The sequence below is a fragment of the Dermacentor variabilis genome, chromosome 5 (genome assembly GCF_050947875.1).
Source record: "Dermacentor variabilis isolate Ectoservices chromosome 5, ASM5094787v1, whole genome shotgun sequence".
Classification (NCBI taxonomy): Eukaryota; Metazoa; Arthropoda; class Arachnida; order Ixodida; family Ixodidae; genus Dermacentor; species Dermacentor variabilis.
Window position 1 is genome coordinate 97,739,650 of NC_134572.1, and position 13,337 is coordinate 97,752,986.

Here is a 13,337-nt window from a genome sequence, read left to right on the forward strand (position 1 = left end):
AAAAGTCGCACTAGGGACTTCGCGAAAAACAGAAGGGACAACAGATTTCAATGCTGAAACATGTAATATATTCTTATGCAGTATGTGTTGGAAGGGAGGCTATATGTCACTGCCGAACTTTGACTGGTATTGTTGAATTGAGTGTTTTTTTTTAATGAGCACTCGTATCCGGTTGTAAACAGCTGCAAAAGTAGCATAAGCAGCATGCCTTAATCTTACAAGGAGCCACTTGGCATCCTGAAAAACTGACAACTACACTACGCACCAATGTATAAAAGTATACACTCCGTAGCAGGAGTCAGAAAGGTAAAAAATGTAAGCTGCCCTATTGTTTTTTTTTTAATCCTTGCAGACATAATTAGGTTATGCATTTGAAAGACGTCGTCGCGATCGTTCCGGAGATGGAACACGACTACACCTTGTCGTCTTGTGTGCCAGCCTCCTCGCATACGCGTATGCACTCACGCTGTGTTCGAAATCTGTTCGCGTTTCCACCACACCCTCCGTACACAAATCTTCGGCACCTGCCGAACAAACTGTCGTAGAAGTAGAGCGCATAATGTCCGTAGCAGTTTCCCGAACTGGGGGGCAGAGAGCAGAGCCTGCGCCTCCTTTGGGCGCCGATGACTGCAAAAGAAGAACCAGGGTAAGGGAGCGTGTGATTCTCGCATAGATAAACAAATGCGGGAAAAAAATAACACCGACACGTGCTAGTCAAGACTGCCGATTTGATATTATGTCAAATGAGCAAAGTTTACGCTGTCACACAAAGCGTAACGTGTATAAGTAAACGCGAATCATCAGCCACGTATATACGCCCCAGAACCCATAAGGGACTGCAGCGTAAGAGCACAAAGAGCTATTCAAAAAATCAGCAGCAAGCGTTGCTCATTCAGTAGTAGTTTACCACATGTGTTTTGAAATGTTACAAGAGCTTTCAAAACTGAGCAGGATAACACGCATAATATCAAATAACACAACTACCACTCTAAGATTCGATTACAAGTGCCATTACGTGATACTACATTTAGTTCGATGTCACGCGCAAGTGGTCCATGCAGAACAAACATTGCGTTTTTCTGCACAGCGAATCATTTAGTGCACGGCCGGTCAGCCAGACCCGTACAAATAGCAAAAAGGCTCGTAAAAGCAAATTACGCTCTAGTACTAGGGACACGTTATTTACACTAGCGAAAGAGAATCGCGTGCGCGTATCGAGTAAACAATGCCAGTACGACTCACGAGCTATTCCAGCCGCAAGCACGAGCAAGACAACCAAGGCAGCCGAGCGCAGCATCGCGGGTACTTCGGGCACTTCTTGACAGGAGGATACTTGATGTGCCACCTCGTACTACACGACAAAACGCGCGGGACACAGGCTGAGAAGACCCTGTCTAAAGCCGTTGGCACAAGTGCACCCAGAGTGTAGAAACACGAACTGCGTTCTTTCGGCAGCGGAACCAGCGCCTGATCCGTCACCAATGTTCGCGTGCTGCGAAGGCATTAGCGGCGCGCACGGAGAGAGTCAGCTCAGTTACAATGAGAGCCGGTCGTGCGACCTACTCAAATTTCGACGTGTCCGTTGTGAGGTACAAAGGATTATTTTTTTTTGCGTGGTCATTTTTCGAAACTTCCGGCAGTGAAGCGTGCGCTTACGGGGAGATGGATGGAAGCGCTTGGCCGCCGAATGTTAGCGACGTACGTCCGTCTCCTTTTCTCAGTGCGAGTTGCGCAGCAAATTGCCACGCTGTCTAGTTTATTGCCATTTGTACATAGCACGCTGTTGTGCAGCATTCATAGCACTGAGAGCCGAGGTGCAGACGCCGTTCAAAACAGGATGACATGCTTTAAAAAGGTAACGTCAATTTTTCTTTTTTTTTTTTTTGCTTCCCTTGATTCCTCGCTTACTCATTTGTTTCTTTGTTTTGTTTTTTCACTGGTCCGATTGCTTTTAACATATAAAGGTTAGAAATCTGCTGTTCAAGGGTACGGAAACATCTCTTTTGGCTAAAGAAAAACAGCTTTTGCACCATTTGCTAGTCGAACTGAACTTTGGTCTTACAGCGAGCAATGACACCAGGGAAAGGCGAATCGCGCTCTCAAGCCGCTATGAATATTGCGCATAGGTAAGTTGCTGTGTTCGGCGCTGTTCAATCCAAGCGCGAATATTGGTGGTCGAACTTGGACAGCGCAACTGTGGCCATGGCCAGCACTACGACGTTGCTACCATGGTAGTGCGAGCAGCAGCTAAGTTTCGTTATACGAGATTCATTATTGCTCCAGCACATATAATGAAGCTTTATTCTCGATGTTGAAATCAGTTTACTCATGGCGTAAAGCTTAAAAGCTGTATCCGAACCATTTGTACGCGACCAGCCGATAGTGCCAATACAGTATATAATTCATTCCCGTCCTGTTAGAGGCAGACTGTAATGCATGACATCAGAGAGATGTGGCGACGCCGCAGTCACACTCCGTCCGTCCAGAAAAAAAATATGTATTGACTATCTCTACTGGGCTGACGTAAATATCCTCTGAAGGAAAGGTTCATAGATGTGACCAAGTTTTCAAAAGTTATCTGGTCTAAGCGGCCGCTAGAAATTAGAGGACTGTGAGCTGTTGTGCTCAGTTCCTTTGGCCTGCACATTACCGATTCTACTTACCGTGAGCTGCAGTTTAGTATTCAGACCTTTAGTGCCGTTCAGTAGGGAGCCAAAAATTACTACCGATAAACATTAGGTAGAAGCAGAGATGGGAAATTCTGCTTAATAAAGAAAAGAAGAAACAGCGCTGAAACATGACTTTGAAATAAAAATTGAGTGATCGCGTACACTATAATCGGTGGTGTACTATGCCTACTCGTTTACAACCATGCAGCTTGTATATTGAGTATTGCACCACATCATTCAAAAGGCCTCTTCTGAAGCATTGGCTACCAAAAAGCCGTTGATACACACCCATGAGGCGGGTCGAAATTAACGAGATTTCTTGCCTCTCTGAGTTGATTATTCTTTTTTTTTTAAACACGAAGACTGCGGCTCACGACGAAAGCGGCTCACGCGTCCTTCTTGGCCGTGATTAATGCAGTTCCTCTTGCGTCGGCAGGCGCCCGTTTACCTTGGTACACCTACGAACCATAAGCCCGAATTTAGCAGACTTTCACAAACATTAATCAACGACAGCGGCGGTGGATTCTCGGTATCTGTGCTCCCTCATTTCTGTGCGTAGAAACGTCGGGCGAAAATAAGAAGAAAAAGAAATCAAGGCCTGAGTTCATAAGCAGGCTTTACAAACCTGCAAGCCGAGACCTGCAAGCAACGCTTCCGCGAACCTAATGATTGAGCGACATATTATAAATGAAAGAGCTGCACAGTTTGCTCGCTGAAAGCGTGTTTGTGTGGTTTTAGCGTTGCCTGTGTCACACGGCGCGGCAATACTGAACAGCATGCGCTTCCCTTTTTTTTCTTTTTTTGTGATTGCTTTTCGGGCGAATGCAAGGGAAATCCATCAGTTTCTTTCGCGACAAAACGTGGAGGCTATTCACCCGCGCGCCTGTGTACAGCAAACCATCTGCAAAAACGCTTGACAAATAATTTCCGTTATAAACACCTCGTGTAACGCCTAAGCGGCACAGTCAGAAATGTTTTAAACCTAGACTAGACTTCAAGTTTCAAGAATTGTTTTCGTATCATACAAATGTAATAAAAAAATAACGACATTACCGACAGTAAAGTATCATTTCTTTCACGTAGAGCTGCGATAAACGTCTCTGTATATCTGCTACTCTATAGAGACTATCAAAACAAGGGTTCACAGGAAGACGAAAATTTGAAGTGATCAAAAATGGCCGAGCAAGAGAATCCTATGTCGAGCCTGGTCGAGCGAATGTTTCGGCAAAGGGAATTGTCTTGGTCAGGATTTTGTATGGCTTGGCTCCCAGCAGCGCATTTCTTGTTCAGCCACTTTTGAGAAGCAGGGTGTTTCGCTTACGACTTCTTTTTTTTTTCATTGCTGTGAATGGTCACTACAGCAGATCATGTTAGTGTTCCAGCTTGCAGAGGTCACTTGCCTTATGTATTTGTCAGTATGTAATGCTAAAATGAGGCTAATACATGAGTGTTCACGTTAACGCAAGCACAGCGCTGTAACATTTCAGAGATGTTCAGGAACAAAGTCATATACATCATAAAAAAATCTAGAAAGGGGAGAGGGGGCACGTACGAAGAAATCGTGACGTAGCACTTAGCAAAAGGTATAAAATAACATAAGTAGAAACATACATCAGTGACAGTATGTCAGAGATGAACCTATCAGAAAATACAGCAATCCAATGTTGCAACAGCGTGGTATTCATTCTGGTAGGCACTCAAGGTGAAGTTCGAGCGCAGATACAAAGATATCCACAGACTGGGAAAGCACAACGTCACTTGGTAATCGATTGCAGAGCCCTACCATTAAGGGGGGGGGGGGGGGACATCATTCGGTCTACGTTCATAAGGTGATAACAAATGAGATGAAAAGGTTATAGGATACAGGAAAGCTCAAACGCGTCCCAATATACAAAGGGCAACTCGTGGAGCCTCACGCAACAACCATGTGCCACCAATAGAGATTTGGTTTTGTTAACAATAACAACGAGCTACAAACACTAACTGGACTAGAAGCAAACGCAACAAAATATAATACACGCAAACTGGAAGACTCACAAGTAAAAAAATATTGACAAATTATGAAAAACAGGTGCTGTAGTTCTTACTGCCTGCATTACAAAATGCAATTAGTAGGGAAGTTCTTTCTGCTGTTACATAATTTTATTGAAACAACTACGAATTGTATTACTGGGAATGATATATTAAATAAGTTCATTCAGTCTGATACCCACTTTTGCTGAGTAGTTGCTGTTTATCAGAAGGGTTGGTTGTATAAAATATTGACATGGTATAATCGCGTAAGCCTGCATGTCTGTATCCGTGCCGCGTTAAATCCATTTTACTTTTTTTTAACTACTGTTATGGCGACGTGTTTGTAGAGTGGTCAGGCCCTCCTAATAGGTTTGATCAGCTCTCTGCCTGATCTCCTGCAGCATTATTGCAAATAAAAATTCAATGAAAAGTACTACAGGTAATTCAACTGACAGTATGGCTAGTCAGCTAGGCAGCTGGCATGCTGAATTTTAGCCTACATGTATTTGCCTAGACTTGGCCCGTCTGACTTAGAACAGCCTTTGTCATTTCTTTATCTTTATGATGCGTAGTTTTTATTGACCGCTTGTACCACGCCAATTATCTATGTTATTTACTCTCTAACTTATGGAATTCACTGGTTTCCGGCCTATTACGGACAAAAATAATTGTCTAGGATATCAAATATGCCTACAAATGGTCAGCGAAATAAAGCCGAACACTCGACACAACACGAACCGACAAAGTTCATAATGTATTTTTGCCCTGCCAATTGTGTACGAAAAATAACTAAATAAAAGAATTGTGAGCAAAACAAAAAGTACCTTAACCACCTTCAAAGAACATTGTGACGCTTGCACGCAACACATTTGAACCATAAACAACACGAAAAAGAATTTCAATTCTCTTTCTCAACGAAAACACACCAAATTGTCACAGATATATGCACTATCTATGATTCGCACTGTCGTTGAAGGTTGAGCGATCACAGCGGATGCTGCTACCCTACCAGAAGCCGGCAGGGCATTATTTTACAGCGGAGCTGCATATGTCTGTCTATCCTCCCATACATTTTTCACTGTCCGTGCCTCAAAACACCCGCGCCCTCTATGAGGAGGTAAAGCAAACTAGTAAGGCATGTGCTGACACCTGACGTAGCAAAAGGAAAGCTAAGGAATCACGCAATACGTAGCTTCATAGAATAATTACGAGCGAGAACTCAGGCGCTAGTGTCTACGGGAGCTGCAATCGGGAAGGGGGAGGGGGGTGCATGCACGGGAATTATGGGAAGTACACTGATTTGCCTAAACTTCCTCACTTTAAACGTCTCTTCGACTTGGTAAATTCGCGATTTTCAATAAAGTACTCTGTACTAAATAATTAAGTAAACATAATTAAAATTATCCACCGGCAGGATTCGAACACAGGACCGCTAGCACAGAAGCGCGACATTGAAACCATTACGCCACTGACGCATTTGTAAGATCTTTTCCCAGGCATTCGGCAACTACATCAATACAAATTGCTGCCATCAGCTGGCGACACTCTCTTTCCCTGCGCTGCACTTTGAGTTTGCGGTTCAGATGACAAAGCTTTAATTCTGACAACAGCATCCATCAATAACAACAGTCCATCGCCATAACCTAATTTCTGAAACATTTCACGTAGTTTGATCACATTTTCGGCAAAGTAAGAGTTTACTGGTCTCGAGTCTATAACAGAATTTCTTAGAGCCATTCGGTTCCTCCAGATGCTGTGAAGGCCGAGGAAAAAGAACGTCATCAGGTACACTGTCTTTACCTGTAGCTAAGTAACGAATACCAGGTGGTGTTAACGGTAATTCCCTTTTATAGTTATTTACATAATATTCCAGAAAAATATTCCACTCCAACAATCTAGAAACACGTGTTTCACAGATTCTTGTTTGTTGCAAAATAAAAAGTTAGTACACCACGGTAAATAATCCCTTTTTTCATCTAGCCATGTATGTAAAAACCATGCTTTCACTCCCCCTGGTACCAACATTCGTTTCACACGCTTTAGCGCATCTTTCCTCTGGCCTTCGCGGTACAATAATCGATACAATGGTTCTGGGAAAAGAAGGTCTATTAAATCCGAGCTTATCCGCTTAGATGTCACAGTAGCCAAATATTCCATGGTAAAGTTGTGGTGAAAAAATCTAAATGCCACGACCACTTCACGTAGAAATTAACTCGTTGTGTAACACCCACCCTCCCTCATCGAGACAGCTAAGTTAGGTAAAACATTGCTGAATTAAACTTTTTTTAAGGGGTTTAACGTGCGAAAACCACTTCATGAATATGAGGGACGCCGTAGTGGAGAGAGAGCGAGAAGGGAAGACGGAAAGGCAGGGAGGTTAACCAGACCGAGTCCAGTTTGCTACCCTCTCCCTCACTCCCCATTCCCCTCCCCGTAGTAGAGGACTCCAGAAATTTCTACCACCTGGAGTTCTTTAACGTGCACCTAAATATAAGTACATGGGTGTTTACGCCCCCATAGAAATGTGGCCGCCATGGCCGGGATTCGATCCCACGTCCTCAGCAGCCCAATACCATAGCCACTGAGCAACCATGGCGGGTTCTGAATCGGACTTGAACAGCTGCCTCAAAGAAATTATTTGTCGTGTCCCGCAAGAACAAGAATCTAAAAACCAGTTGCTTTAACAATAAGATCGGTAATGACAAGCCCCCCCTGACCTAACTTGCGAAACAAGTTGTTACTGCTTGTTCTTTCATAATTTGACTGCCACACAAACATAGCGAATGCTTTATGGAATTTCTGCAAATTGAATCGGGAACAGCTCAGGACTTGCATGAGAAACCGCAGCTTGCTCACTAACAGGATTCACTAACGTGAATGCCCGCCCACTTTTCTTTCACTTATCACTTGAGCTTTCAATTCATGCACTTTTCCAATCCAGAAATCTTTGGTCTCCCGATGAGTGGCTAGCGGTACATCAAGATAAATCCTATGCGCTAGTGTCCACTGCATGCCTTCAAAAGCACGCGCCGTTGTTAGCCACCAGCCTTGGCACAAAACGACACACTTCATCAGGTTTATATTACTGTTTGTCATGTGGAAAAACTCACGCATAATTGTAATAGCATTTCGAACACTCTCCATATAGCGTTCGCCGCCAGCATTTCCTGGTAAACGTTACGGTTGCATACGCTTCAACTGCCGGGAAGCGTGAGAAGCAGTCAGGTATGTCTGAATGATATCGCGTTCCACTCATAAAGGCGAAGCTGAAAGGTCCTTCTAATTTTATATGCCATTTTAACTCCCTCGGTTATCAATGATCCAGCCCCTACGTAATCAGGAATTGAAAACAGGAAAGTGTGGCACACTTTGTCGAATGCCTTTTCTAGATCAATTTGTAACATGGTGACTTTCCTAAAATCTGCGTCACCAGTTTCAAGTATGCTGCGAGTCACGTGGATATTAGTAAATATAGACATACTTCTTATCCCGCAGGCCTGCTGCGGTCCTACTAAAGCACAAATAGACCCTTGTAGTCTCCGCGCAAATATCTTCATCAAAACTTTATAATCTACGTTTGTCAGCGTACAAAGCCTGTAGCCCGTGACTTTGTTAAGTTTATTCGCGCCATCGCCTTTTTGGTATTAAGACTTCATACTTCATTTTAAAAGACGGTGGCAGACGACCTGCCTGATACGCCTCCCTAAAAACACCTTGTAATACGATGGCTACCTGCGAGCAGGCGGCCTTGTAAAAAGCTGCGGTTAAGCCGTCACATCTACGCGATTTTTCAGGCTTATGCTCTTTAATAGCTATTTCAATCTCCTTTGCTGTCATATCTACTGATAATCTTTTTTTTTTCTTCGGCGTCTAACCTGAGTAGAGTGGTAAGAAAATGGCTCAATAAACAGGCTTGCTCGGTATTCTACACTTCAGTAGTTCTCTTTAATATTCCTTAAAGGTATAATTAGTTTCCTCTGCATCTCTAGATATTTCCCTTTGTATTCAATCTTCTCAACTATTTTGTTTCTCCTGGCATACTTTTTCCCAGTTCCCAAAGCACGCTTTCTTGGCATTTCATTGGGCAGGATCTTTTCCGTTCGTTCGCGAACAAGTGCGCCACGGTAGAAATCGTTGGCTATAGCCTCAATTTTATTTCTTGTTTCTCTTATTTCTTCCATAAAGGTGTCTCGCGTTGCCATTTCAGCATCCACCAATTATTGCAGCACTTTTTTTTTTCATGCTGTTTTCTTCTTGGCGCTCTTCAAAACGTATTTCAATATATACGCTTGCTCTATGGCGTTCGTTTTTGCGGCTTCTTTAAACCTCTCCCATTTCTCACCCCATACTCTTTCACGGTAACTATTTCACAGTAACAGCGGTTTTTATTCGCACACTTTTTTTAGAAATTGATCTTCCTTTAGGATTTTCGCGTTTAATGTCCAGGTTTCTCATTTCATTTCAGGTTTGAAGGTGACCTTTTTCCCCATCGCGAACGCTACTAAATAATGAGGTTATCATGCCACACTGTGGCAATTTCTTGCGAAACATAAGCTCTGTCTAACCTTGCATGGTTATTGCCTTAAAAATGACTATAACGCGGATTATTGCGTCCATTCGCGTAATCTTCAATGACCTCCAACAGGGCTCTTCCAATGGCCTTCCTGAGGAACACAACGCTCCTATCAGCCCAATATCCATCACTGTAACGATCGTCCGAGTTCAAAACACAATTAAAATCTCCTAACACTATCAAACATCTGTCTGTTTTCATGTACTGCGATACTTCTTGAAAGAAGCTTAGCCAGTCATTGACTTCTGTTGGTGCGTACACGCATAATTTTCGGAATTTTATGTTGCAATATACAAAATTGCAGAGCACGAATCGTCCACTCTGACAACTTGTAACTGTTTCTCCCACTACACCCAAACCTTTCTTAAAGAGATAGCGAACATTTGCTGCCGAGATTTTTAGCCTAAAAGACTGGGTGCCGAAATTGGTTGACACAACTTTGTTTTTAGGCATAGGCTAGCGGGAAAAAAATGTATTTCATGCATTTTTCACAAAATGCCGTGGACTAGAAGAAGCGATGTTCTTGGGGCATTGTCTGTGCCGGATACTGGCGAGCCAGCCATCGCCCGCGTCTCTCCACCCGCACGGACGGCGCCGGACGGCAGCGAACGACATGTCAAATGCGCAGTTGCTCGCGACCGCGTACTTCTTTTCGCAACCGCAGCATGCGCCCAAGCCTTCAAAATCGCCGTTTGTGTTGTGTGCTGCTTTGTAATGTGAAGGGTGAAGCACCTGGCACAACGCAGGAGAATGACTCTACGCTGCTGTGCGCAAGGGTGTGGAAAAAGTATTGTCGGGAAAGGCAAGCCATGTCGTACCTTTCCGGCAGAGCCGACGCCTCGAAGGATATGGATTCGCGCTGGTCGCTCGTCGCGAGCAGACCCTTTGTCCTCCGGACACTTCGGGGACAGTGACTATCAGACGAGCCCTGCTTTGCCACGGAGCTAAAGCATTTCACCGAAAAGGCAGCGGCTAAAGCCAGGCGCTATTCCTTCCATTTTCTCCAGAAAGCGGAAAGAAGAAAGGAACAGAGCACGCGGAGGTGCGTTCGAGAAGCGAAGCCGAAGGGAGTTATGCTTTGTAGTTCTTTATTGCACAGCGAAAAAATGAAGACGACATTGGCGGACGATGAGCAAAGGCATCGTGCCATCCTCGTACTGCTGCTCTCTCGAGCGGCGTTTGCTCCGGCATCGTATTAGCAGAGTCCTTCAATACTTTTCATATGGTCATGCAACTTCCGCGTAGCGCGCTGTTGGAGAGCCTCGTATAGCGTCCAAAGTGGACGCACCAAAGCGCTGGTGCAAGCAGAAGGTGGGCTGGAGCAGACGCCCAATGAACGCCACAGGCGTTCGATGCGTACGCTCGCAATTGAGCAAGGTTCGGTTGCTTGTATCAGCGTGTGAATATTTGGAACAATGTGAAAATCGCCGCCCTGTTTCTGTACAGTGTTCCGAAACTTCAGCGCGAACCATTTCGAAACAACTACAACGTCTTGTTTGATTTCCAGCTTCAACAGCGTCCCACACAGCAGCTTAACTTGTAGACTTGTTCTACTTCATCGCTAGGAACCGACTGCAGAGCAAGTTGACGTCGTACTTTTATGCAGTTGCGCCACTCGCGCAGTCGCCTTCGCTCACACCTTGTATGGTTGCGAACTGACGAAACACTGAGAGGCGGACGTCGGGCACGCGCCGGCTGCCCACTCCAGTTGCTTATGCTGCTGCTGCTGCAGGCCAGCACACATGACGTCACAGCAAATGGCGCGCAGCCGCGCGCTCACAATCGTTCAAATATACAGCTATCCATGAAAAAATATGGGAGATAAACACTGTGTGTCGAAACAGTAACCTCTTCCGACTTGAATTTCGATGCTTCCCTCATCATATTTTTGTTCAGGAGCCCTTTAATAAACCTACACCAACCGGCCGTTGTACCATGGCTGACGCATACATATAGCGGTCCCTAAACTGCACTATAATACCATCAGTCTGACTCTCACTCTTTATTTTAGTCTCCTGAATCGCAACGATAGCTAAACCTTCCGCCAACATAACGCGTCCGTCGGACCTGACGCTGCCTGCGTCTCGCCCTAAGACGACCAACGCCGAGCGTTCCCATGCGCAATGGAGCTAGTCAAACATGCATATCGAATAGCAAGAGTAATACACCGGCCCCATCAATTAACAACGTTCACAAACCGAGCGTCCCTCTCGGCACACAGGTTGAACGGGCACCCGAGACGTTGTTCGCGTTGGTCACTGCGTCGCCTACCCTTCTCGGGTGAGCGAGCTGACCTTTGCGCTCGGGGCGTGAGTGAGTGAGTGTCAACTTTTTTTATTAGAAGGGGTAAGGGATAAGGGAGGCTAAGCTACGTAGGCTTCCAGGTTGTGCTTCACGATGCCGTCTTCAGCTCGTGCCAGGACCCGTGTCTGAATGTCTCGGTCGGTGCTGGAGAGAGGGGCCTCCCATTGTTCGCCGGTGGGGGGTGGCGAGACTACTTTCCTTTCTTGACCCGGGTCACGACCGGATCACCATCCGCTGCGGCTCCAGGCGTTGAAGATTGTTCGCTGGGGTCTCTTCATCTGCAGCATCACTTCGGTGTCGCTTGGGAGGTGTGGCCGGCTCCTTGGTGGACGTCTCATCCGGCGTCTCATATGTAGTCTCTGGCTCTGCGTCCATCTCCGCGTTCAAGGCGTCACACACATAATCCACTTCTTCGTGTACACGCAGTGTCTTCTCGTCTTCATTCGTCCTTCTTTGACTCTGCTTTCATGTCATGCTGTACATTTTCTTTTTTTTCGCGTCGCTTCCCACCTGTTCAACCTACGTTTACAAAGACGCTGTCAGCTTCTCCGTTACCTCCTCCTCCGACAATTCGAGACCCTCATCATCAGGTTGCCTGCTGGCAGCAACTCTCGCATATGTACGCACGCGATATTGTGCTTCATGGGCGAATTCCTGGCAGTAAGCAGACCTTGGCACTATGCAGTTTCGTCTAACGTGCCCTCTGCGTCGACAAAGAAAGCAAATCGGAGCTCCCCGGGATAGACGACGAGCACTGAGCCACCAAAAACCTTGAACAAATGGGGCAGCGCGTCCGGTGTTAAGCCTTCCCGGAGCATCACCCGCGCAATACGCGTGGTGGACTCGGTTTGCCCGAAACGTCTCACCTTCCAACGTCGTACTTTTTTCACCTAGCCATGGTGGCCGAAAGCCCTCTTCAATGCTTCCTCGGTAACGCGCAATGGGACTTAGTGCACCATGACTGCGATGTCTAGCTGTACAGGGTCAATGATGACGCAGTAACGCGCCTTCACCTCCAGGCCACTCGTGTTAACCAGCACTTCCTTTACCTCTGGCGTTTGTAGCTCGATCAGCCACACATGCATTATTTGGAGGGGCCCTATACTGGTCCCGTCTTTCAGTACACCGAGCTCTTGCAGCTGACCGTGGAAATATTCGAGGCAGCATGGTCTCCCGACTACGTCACAGTGTAAAAACAAACACTCGTTCATAATTTCGCCTGATGGCAAAATTGGTAGTACAGATCGATAACCCGGGGGTGAGGGGGGCGTCAGAAGACCTGTTACGGCCAGACGTGGCCGCTGAATCCGCCCTTGCAGAGCTCAACACTTGCGTTCGAATGCGTCCGTGTCCAGAGGCAGATTGCGTGCCTTGGACGTATACATCGACAAGCCCGGTAGAACGAACGCCCTCATAAATTTATTGCAGGGAAGCCAGCATATTGAAATGCTTGGCGCGTTTCAATTTGGACACTTCGACAGGCTTAGCCGCTATTAGTAGGGATTGTGCGTCTTCGCAGAGTATTCTACGGACCCTGAAGGGAAAAGCCTCAAAATAAGTAACCTTTTGCACTCAGTGGTGTGTGTATAGTGATTTTTAGAAGAAAGGAAGACAGAAGTGCAGTGCCGTAACTGTCTCTCAAAGGAGGACACCTCAACAGCACTGCAGAGTTGCCTTTTTTACAGCTCCGCTGGTAGTGCAAATTCACAGAGTGGTATGGCTGCGGTTTTTCTTACCCCTACGCATGATTTTATCACCGCTCACGAGCGTTACGTATA

The 13,337-nt window shown here is 45.8% G+C and overlaps 1 protein-coding gene across 1 annotated transcript; it reads right to left on the reverse strand.

Moving 5' to 3' along the window:
* Positions 1–100: 100 nt before the first annotated feature.
* On the reverse strand, positions 101–1,413 carry LOC142582949 (kunitz-type serine protease inhibitor-like). Its single transcript, XM_075693100.1, has 2 exons — positions 1,243–1,413; positions 101–627 (listed from the first exon to the last, which is right to left on the reverse strand). The coding sequence occupies exons 1-2, from the start codon at positions 1,295–1,297 to the stop codon at positions 413–415; spliced, it is 270 nt and encodes an 89-aa protein (XP_075549215.1). The 5' UTR covers positions 1,298–1,413; the 3' UTR covers positions 101–412.
* Positions 1,414–13,337: the final 11,924 nt, after the last annotated feature.

What these genes read in the sequence shown, in the direction of transcription:
- LOC142582949 (XM_075693100.1), bottom strand. Translation starts at nt 1,297, where the DNA reads ATGCTGCGCTCGGCTGCCTTGGTTGTCTTGCTCGTGCTTGCGGCTGGA. An exon ending in GCTTGCGGCTGGAATAGCTC is followed by an intron (nt 628 to 1,242) that starts GTGAGTCGTACT and finishes CTTCTTTTGCAG; the next exon opens with TCATCGGCGCCCAAAGGAGG.